Raw genomic sequence first — 9986 nt, 5'->3', positions numbered from 1 at the left:
GCTTCATAACTCTATATCTTTTCCTACAGATGTTCATTTTCTGTGTTTCAATACATTTTTATCCAATATTAACACATGCTGCGGAGCACTATGTTGATTAGCAGACTTTACACTTACCTATAATCTTTTGAAAACTGGAAAGGTTTCCTATATAAGTAGTACAGGGTACATTTCTTTTGTAAAAATATTTTAACAAAGCCTTAAGGAATATTTACTAGGTAATATGCAAAAATAGCTGTTTTAATAATAATAAAAAAGCATCTATTCACAAGTACCTCAATGAGAAAAAAAATGACTGCAGAACATACCTTTAAGAACCCATTTTCCTCTCTTTTCCTCCTCCCTCCCCACCTTCAGTGGCTGAAAAGCCAATCAAAGAATTCTCCACCTCCCACACAGTTCAGTACTGGATCTGGGTGCATTATCACAATCATACTTTGGGACTTTCGAGTGGTGAAAGAAATTATTTAACGCACTAAGGAATCTTAATTTCAAACATAATTCTATACCTTTTAAATGGTCTTTCTTGCCGACATGCTACAGGTTGAGAATTAAACATTTCTCATCAGTTTCAACTCAGCCTGGATAGAAGACACATTTAAAGAGATGTCTCTAGCACACTGGCATTCAGCTAATCAGACTTCACATGCATCGGTCAATATTACAGAACAACTGAGATCTATCACTGACAATGATATTGTAGATCAAGGATGGACTGAAGACTCCTTTCCAGGATTAGAAATACTGTGCACAATTTATGTTACATATGCTGTAATCATTTCAGTGGGTGTCCTCGGAAATGCTATACTCATCAAAGTCTTTTTCAAGATTAAATCAATGCAGACGGTTCCAAACATTTTCATAACCAGCTTGGCTTTTGGAGACCTGCTTCTTTTGTTAACCTGTGTGCCAGTAGATGCAACACGCTATATTGTGGATACGTGGCTCTTTGGAAGAATTGGCTGCAAGCTGTTATCTTTTATCCAGCTAACTTCAGTTGGAGTATCAGTGTTCACTTTAACTGTTCTCAGTGCTGACAGGTAGGTCTGTAGCAATTTGGTTTGTCAGGAAGTACTTGTGCATTAAGACAGAAATGAATAAAAAGGGAAGAAGCTAACACTTTGCATTAATTTGTAATACTTAGTCCTTGGATAGATAAATATGATGTTAAATGTTCCCATTAAAAGCTAGATGATTTTTTCCAGTAATCAGTAAAAATCAACTCCAATTTGTTTAAGTTAAGAGATCAATATTCTCTGAAAGTGTAAAAGAATTCTTTTTAATGAAGTGAATTTTAAAATAATTTTAAAAAATAAATCTGACCTTTTATTAGTTTTAAGTGATGTAAGAAAGACATTTTTCCCTCTACTGAATCAAGAAAGATAAAAGGCTTACAGCAGGGAAAAGATAGTTTGTATATTGGTGCTACCTAGTGGTGTACAGAAGTAGTCAATGAGGATGAACAACACATCCTCATGTGAAAATGACTAAGGATAATGGGAATCCTTCCATTCACTTCAACGGGCTTTGGATCAGGCCTTAAAACTCTAACTAAATTGACTGCCACTTAGAGGTAAAAGTGTCTACATATTATTTTAAATCTTGCTCTGTATACATGTGTAAACTGTCCTGTATGAGTGTGACCTGGCGTGTGATCACAAGAACACAGTGGGAAACAGATATTACACTGATTTTCCACTGAATGCATCCGATGAAGTGAGCTGTAGCTCACGAAAGCTTATGCTCAAATAAATTTGTTAGTCTCTAAGGTGCCACAAGTACTCCTTTTCTTTTTGCGAATACAGACTAACACGGCTGCTACTCTGAAACCAGATATTACACTGTATCCTATCATTTTAAGTTCTATGCACTTCTGCACAGATTGTTTTGCACAAGGAATCAGTGCCAAAGTTTTCTTTTGCCTGGTCCAAAAACATGAACAAACCAGCAGCAATCAAGGAATGGCTTGAAAATGGCAGGAAAATAAACATCCCTGAACTTATAAAGCCCCTTGCGAGCAGACTAGCCCAGCTGGAGTAGCAAAATGGTCAGTTTCCCATTCCCCCCTCATTCCAAGTCTGAGAGCTTCTTGGTCCTTCTCCTAGGCTGAACTAGACTGGAAGGAGCACTTCATCTTCCCTTCAGGTGCCTTCCTCTGCCTTTTGTTGCTATGTCTACCTCAACAAAACTTTAAACCCTTTCATGCTTACCTTTAATGTGGGGCATATGCAACTCCACACAAGGTCTTCATATTACATATCTTTGTAAATTCCTCATTTACCTCCCCTTGTGCACCCATAATACAGAATATACAACTCCACCCTCAGTCCCCCCAAATATTAACTTTCACACAAAACCCCTCCAAACACTAGATGGCACCTCTCCTCAGCATAATTTACAAAGCAAACTGAATTTGGAGTTTGCAGGCCAGTCTATTTTGGAGATACTGTATGATCATTCTGGGAGAGGAAAGTTTCAAGACAATTAAAGTCAATAGGATATAAGTACATGCTTAAAGTTCATCCTTGAGCTTCTGCCTTCCTTATAGAGAGACTAGCATCACTTCAAAACACGGAAGAACAAATGCATAATTATGTATATATCTAGCATTTTAAAAACTAAAACGGACCAAATTCACCCCTTTAAATTCCCAAGACAATTATGTCAACCTCAGTGGAGATATATCAGGCATGAAGTTGTCCCCACAAATTTAAATTATTGGTGCTCAAGACTGATGTTACTGCATTTTTTCTAACACTATGATGTTGGTTGTGTTTCTAGGTACAGAGCTATTGTTAAGCCCTTGGAACTGCAAACATCAGATGCAGTTCTGAAGACCTGCTGTAAAGCTGGCTGTGTTTGGATTGTCTCCATGATATTAGCAATCCCAGAAGCTGTATTTTCGGATTTATATTCATTCAGCAATCCTGAAAAAAATGTATCTTTTGAAGCATGTGCCCCTTATCCTGTATCAGAGAAGATACTGCAAGAAGCTCACTCTCTAGTTTGCTTTTTGGTGTTCTATATTATACCGCTAGCTGTCATTTCTGTCTATTATTTTCTTATTGCCAAAACATTGTACAAAAGTACATTCAACATGCCAGCTGAAGAACATGGTCACGCCCGTAAACAGGTAAGGAAGGATCACAAACTAGGGTGCCCAGCTTATAGAAGTCTAAGCATACTGGCTGAAATCTTAATTTAATTTGAGTGCGAACATTTTACATATACAGTATACACAATAGACAAGTAACAAGCCTAGGTAAAGTGCAGCCTGTATACACAGGCAGCAATAGCCCTGATTCAGCAAGGCATTTAAGCATGTGCTTAAATACTATTGATTTAATTTTAAGTATGTGCTTAAATGCTTTGCTGAATAGCGATGAATTATGCTTTGCTGAATTAGGGCCACACTGCATTTAGGAGCTATGGCACCTTTCACTAAATTCTAAACACTGAGGGACGGAGCCTGCATTAGAATGCATTAGTTAACGTGTTAACATCACATTCTTAAATCCTTGTCTAGATGAGGCCTCAGTGGGTTCTATCAGACCAAAGGGTGGGAGAGGGAGTTTCATAGTCAGATGTTCCCAAGTGAAAATACCCTGTCCAAAGCCACAAAAATGTATGGGTGAAAATGAAAATGCTTTAGTTTCTGCTTTGTTTCCATGCTGACTTTCAATACTTATCGTATGTAGACTGATTTTTATTAAGGGTCTCAGAGCCCTCCAGGGAGTAGCATAATACATAAATACGTAATATTAATACTAGATATGCAATTATTTTTTCCTAGATTGAATCCCGAAAGAGAGTGGCAAAAACAGTGCTGGTGCTAGTCGGTTTGTTTGCCCTCTGCTGGCTGCCTAACCACATTCTCTATTTGTATCGATCTTTCACCTACCACTCTTCTGTAGATGCCTCTGCCTTTCATCTTATAGTCACTATTTTCTCCCGGGCTTTGGCCTTCAGCAATTCCTGTGTCAATCCCTTTGCTCTTTATTGGCTGAGTAAAAGTTTCCGGCAACATTTTAAAAAACAAATCTTGTGTTGCAAGGCAAGGCTTCCTACACGGCCTCCCAGCAACACACCTACCAGAGCTCTGTCAGCCACAGGCAGCACAAATGGCTCAGAAATCAGTGTTACTTTGCTAACAGATTATAGTGTCACAAAAGAAGAGGAGAGTGTTTAGTTCTTCGATCATGGAGAAGAACCAACATCATGCATTTCCCAAGATTCTAGTGCACCAGGACGCTGCTAGGAGCTGCAAGTAAACAAAAGAATGCATCCTTTATACAGTCTGTGAAAGCATCTTCAGCAGGACGTCTTAACATCTTCAATTATACAATGGGGAAATCACACCAGTATGTGTGGGGAAAAGAAGAAACACAACTGATGTAAGCTCAGTCAAGAGGATAGTGCCTATTCTCCGGGAATGCTATGCATCCTTTCCATATGCCTGAGGTTTCTGCACCAAGCTGACAAAGTTAAGCTCAGTTAAACAAAGTTAAACTCACTTGAGCTGCAGGACTATTTTTGTACTGGTTCTGTGTTCAGAGAATTAGAATTGCTGTTATACTCTTGGCCACAGAGTAGTGACAATGAGCGCTGCCTTTTGTTGAGTACTTATGTTGTCTTTGATGTTTTTTAAAATGGAAGCAGCTCTCCACAGAATGACAAACCAGAGAGGTTTCTTATTTTGTCACTTTCCTTGCACCAAATATTAATGCTCAAAACTTTGGAGTGAAAGTTTAGGGGGAGGTTATTATTTTTCATAAACTGAAATTAAACCATGCTGAAAGTTGTAGCACGATGCTGAGACAGCACTAAGCTGTGGTCTACACTACAAACGAATGTCAGTATAACTGCGTTGCTCAGGGGAGTGGAAAATCCACCCCCCTAAGTGACGCAGTTATACCAACCTAGCTCCTGTCAGCTATAGACAGTGCTATGTCAGCTTCTCCTGTTGTCATAGCTGCTGTCTCTCAGGGAGGCTGAGTCCCTATGCCAACTGCAGAAACTCCCCCATCGGCATAGGTAGCACAGCTGCAGCACTGTAAGTGTAAACAAGCCCTAAGAATCAGAAGCTTTAGATCCTATTCCATAGTCTGTCACTCACTTGCTGTGTGACTCTGGAAAGTTGCTTCTGTATGGCCTGATTTTAAGAGGTCTGAGCTTCTACGCTCCTAATTAAGTCAGTGGGAGCAGCAGGCACTCACATCTGTTAAATGGGGATAATCATACCTTTGCACCTTTGCAAAGTACTTTGAGATCTATAGATAAAAAAGTCCTATAAAAGGACTAAGTGTTATTATTTAGCATTATATTGATCAAGGGAGGAAAAATCAATCTACCCTATCAACTCAATAGTCAGAAAGAGCTAGAATAAGTGCTGGAAGTTAATTTACTTTATAGCAGTGGTTTTCAAACTTTTTTTCTGGCAACCCAGTTGAAGAAAATTGTTGATGCCCTGACTCAACGGAGCTGGGGATGAGGGGTTTAGGGTGCGGGAGGGGCTCAGGGCGGGGGCAGAGGGTTGCGGTGCGGGAGGAGGTCAGGGCTCTTGGCTGGGAGTCCAGGCTCTGGGGTGGGGCCAGGGATGACAGGTTTGGGTGCAGGAAGGGGGTCCAGGTTTGGGAGAGGCTCAGGGCTGGGGCAGGGGATTGGGGCACAGGGTTGGGGGGCAGGCTTACCTTGGGTGGCTCCCAGTCAGCGACACAGCGGGGGTTCTAAGGCAGGCTTCCTGTCTGTCCTGGCACTACGGCCATGCTGCGCTGCGAAGCGGCCAGCAGCAGGTCCGGCTCCTAGGCAGAGGCACTCAAGCAGCTCCGTGTGGCTCTCGCCCATAGGCACTGCCCCCCACCAGCTCCCATTGGCCAGGAACCGGCCAATGGGAGTGTGGAGCTGGTGCTTGGGGTGGGGACAGCGCATGGAGCCCTGTGGCCCCCTGGGCCTAGGAGCCGGACCTGCTGCTGGCCGCTTCCGGGGCACAGCACGGTGTCAGAACAGGAAGGGACTTGCCCGCCTTAGCCAGGCAGCACCACCGACGAGACTGTCAATGGCCCGGTCAGCAGTGCTGACCAGAGCCACTGTGACCCAGTGCCTTACATTCCGTGACCCAGTACTGGGTCTCGACCCACAGTTTGAATACCACTGTTTTATAGTAAGTGTTAGATTTTTGTTTTCCAGGTTATTAGAATAAGTTTCTTTCATAATGGAAGGTCCCCTTGCTCTCAAGTCAGTTGACCTTCTAGATGAGAGACATACATGCCAGACAATAATGGCTGTAGACAAGCAGACTGTATAGCACTGAAAAGTTCAATATGACTATTGGCATGGGTCAGCTTCCCTGTCAGGGAATGCTGGGAAGCCAGCCTTCCTGGCTCCGAGAGTTACAAAAGTCCTGGAAGACAGACATTTTATGAAACTTCTGAGACCTGAACTAGAATTTTGCTTTACAGGAAATGAGTCAGGAAATCCCAATGGACCTTCCATTGTCCAAACTGAGGAAACAGAATTTCCATCTGAATAAGAAAGCTGGGGAGGAACTTATAGAAGAGAGACTATAGTGTAGGTGTTAGTTTGACAAAATTTGGTATGGGCAGGGTGGAGAAGTCATTTTATTTCCTAATTAGAAGGAAAATTAACTGTTGAAGATGCAACACGTTTGAGCAGCAATTACTTGTAGTGCCCCTAGCAATAGTGACTGGTATGTAGCAAAATGGAACACTGAATAAGGGGAACATAAAAGTGCCTTCAAGTCATGTTTACCCTCCCTCGCTAGTCCTGCGCCAAGCACAGCTTGGCTGGAGCAAAGAATCAGGCCCCATGTACCTTGAACAGCATTTAGATGCCTCCCTTCCCTTTGCCTCTAATAGGGATATGGGATAGGCCTACAATTGATAAATAAACCACACAAATATGAACAAACTTTTAGCTTCATGGAGTTGAACATGGGGAACTTTAAACAAAAGAAAGCATTCTTTCCTCACCTAGAGTTTGCGTTTAAATTCCATACTTTCATACCCCGCATTTCTGAAGGGCCTCTGGAAAGTGAATCTGCCATGTGTTTCCAAATTTTAGACACTTTCTCTGCTGACGGCTAAACTTTAAAGTATGTAATCTTTGGGTATTCCTCATAACAGCCCCTAGAAATGTCAGCTTCTAAGATTCACTATTTTCTTGTTTTACATTAGTTACTTTTTGCCTTCTTTCAGACTAGTAGCCGTGTTAGTCTGTATCCGCAAAAAGAAAAGGAGTACTTGCATGCATCCGATGAAGTGAGCTTTAGCTCACGAAAGCTTATGCTCAAATAAATTTGTTAGTCTCTAAGGTGCCACAAATACTCCTTTTTTTTTTTGCCTTCCGTATCTATTGTTCTAAATGAGCTAACTTGTTGCTATTGTATGCTTTTATAAACGTATGTTTCCGCTGTACATTGTACATTTGACAGTTAGGAATCAACTATATTGCAGGCCATGACAGGACCTAACCATTCCATCTGTCAGTGAATGGGATGTAGGCAGTTGTGCATAGTGCTTGAAGCAGGAGTTAGGCCTACTGGTTAGAGCAGGAGTCAATAGCCAGGGTCAGAACCATAGGCTGAGGCCAGATGCCAGAGCCAAAGGTCAAAGCCAAAGTCAGAAATTGGTGCCAAATGTCAGAACCAGGTTACCTGGAGGCAAGGCAGGAGCAGGATTGGGTCTGAGGCACATGCTATCATAGCGATGGGCAAATGCTCTGAGCAGCCGCCAAATTGCTGGGCTTAAGAGCTGGTCTGTGGACTCTTCCCAATAATCAGGCAGTCTACTACAGGCCAGCTGCACTCATTAGGTTGCCCAGAGACTGGCTCTGCTGCAGGCCCAGATTCTTGACACCATCATGTAACACACTATATGGTTTTATCGTTCTACCTTTTTTCAACAATAGTTATATTTGCACTCTCATGATACATCACTCTGATACAATGTATTGGTTAACATTTACTTTATCTGAACAATCTGATGTTACTACTCGGTCTATCCACCTAACAATCCATATGTAATGAATAATATCTCTCTAGGCTACCAACATTAGACATAGGGAAAAGGGGTTAAGGCTTCGTTGGCAATCTTTTCTTAATGTTTCTTTCTAGAAAACAGATTATAAGTGAAATTCAGCCCTGGGTAATGCGGATCTAAATCTACTCAAATTAAGGCTGTGATGCCCACTTACACCAGCACTGAATGTGATTTAGAAAAGAACTGTAACATGATGGAGTCTGGATTTATAATGCAAATTCATATTGAGATAGAGAATATGCAAAATATGTAAAAACAAAAAATAATTGAAAACTAGGGGCTCAATCTTGCAAAGCCTTACTTGAGTAAGTGCTACTAATGTAACATGAAGGCTTGCAGGATCGGACCATATATTATTTTATGAATGAGATATATCCCCAGGTTGCTTTCTTTTGCATGTATGTAAGATATAATTTAATCTAATGATGTTTTAATTTGCTTGGGCACATTTTGTGCACATTTAATAGCCTCGTTAACTATAAAGGCCCCAATTCAGCATAGGACTTATTAGGATTTAAGAAAGTGCTTAGATGCTTTGCTAAATCAGGGCCAAAGGATTTCTTCAGGCTGAAAAGTATTATTCAGCTGAACTTAAAACAGTCTAGCCTCCAGTAAAATAATTCCAGTGTCTCTTCACTTATCAAGGGGTTCCTTAGTTAAACGACCCTTGGCTCCAAATCCTGACTTTCAGTTTTGTGGAACTTGCTTGTTGCATTTGCATTATTTAGTAATTTTGACATAATATTTTAAAAATATATTTATATGTTTAAACCAAAAAGTTTTTTAAAATGACAGTCACTACAATATTACTGCTCTTTAGGTGTTGTAAAAATTACCCGCTTGAATGAGTAAAAGTGTAGACATTGTTAAAAGAACTGTTGCTAACATGAATATTATCAGTATTTCAATTTGTGCTTATCATAATGTAAGATACTGGCTTAGGACTGAAATCACCTTTCAGTCAGAAAAGCAAACCAAATCATATCAAAGCATGCATGTATTGTAAGAAGCTGAATCTCTGGCAAATAGAAATGCTAAAGTTATTTCATAAAAATCATCAATTTTTAATTCTTTTTCTTTTACGCTTCTCAGAAAAGAGTCTTATTTTACTGTAAGTAGTTTAACATGGGCTGCCTGCTGACAGTAATGTATTTCTGCTAAGCATATTACAACTAAAGAATAAACTAAAGTTGCACACAGCTAAAGTGTTTGTACATTTCAATCAGTGGTACTTATTCAAAAGAATACAGGCTCGATGCAATGGATGATTTTTGGCTCTGCAGCAGATGCTCTATTCAGCAGAAAGGTAAACTATTTCATGGAAGTCATTTTCTTTGTGAATATGGAGAGTATTGGCCTGAATTTTTAACATACTGGGCTGATCCTGTCATTTTTATGCAACTTAGACGGCCATTGAATGTAATTGGAACCTTATGTGCATAAGGACTACAAGGTCAGCCCTAGTGTAAGGCACAACCAAGTGTAACCTCTCTGGAAACTCAAGAATGGCCATTTAGATTTGCCCAAAGGCATTTTCCTTTAAAAAATATTCTGAATTCTCTGTCTGATTACTAAAGGGTGAAATCCTGTGGCCCCATTGAAGTAAATGACAAAATTCCCATTCACTTCACTGGAGCCAGAATTTCACACTGTATTTTTACTAACTGTCACATTCAGAGCACTAATAATCAACTCTGAAGAGCTGGGAACCCCCTTTTATCAATGAATGGAGTCACAGCCAGCCATCAAATAATCATGGTGCAACATCTTAACATTGTTTTGTAATATTTGTCTCATGATGCTGGTTTGAGATGACACACCTCATCACACATTGATGCAAAGCACTGATGCAAACGTTGTAAGATATGTGACTCTCTGAAACTCCCTTCAATAAAACATAAAAATCTCCTCTCTCTTCACTGCACCTTT

General features: G+C 40.5%; 1 protein-coding gene across 1 annotated transcript; it reads left to right on the top strand.

The window, feature by feature from the left end:
- Nucleotides 1-369: 369 nt before the first annotated feature.
- BRS3 (bombesin receptor subtype 3) lies at nt 370-5479 on the top strand. The gene is made up of 3 exons (XM_084640157.1): nt 370-1040; nt 2782-3133; nt 3794-5479. The coding sequence occupies exons 1-3, from the start codon at nt 607-609 to the stop codon at nt 4187-4189; spliced, it is 1182 nt and encodes a 393-aa protein (XP_084496283.1). The 5' UTR covers nt 370-606; the 3' UTR covers nt 4190-5479.
- Nucleotides 5480-9986: the final 4507 nt, after the last annotated feature.

The sequence above is a fragment of the Lepidochelys olivacea genome (assembly GCF_965140295.1).
Source record: "Lepidochelys olivacea isolate rLepOli2 genome assembly, chromosome: 9".
In the NCBI taxonomy this organism is placed as follows: domain Eukaryota; kingdom Metazoa; phylum Chordata; order Testudines; family Cheloniidae; genus Lepidochelys; species Lepidochelys olivacea.
The sequence above is the reverse complement of the archived record's forward strand: the minus strand, read 5'-3'. Positions and strand labels throughout refer to the sequence as shown.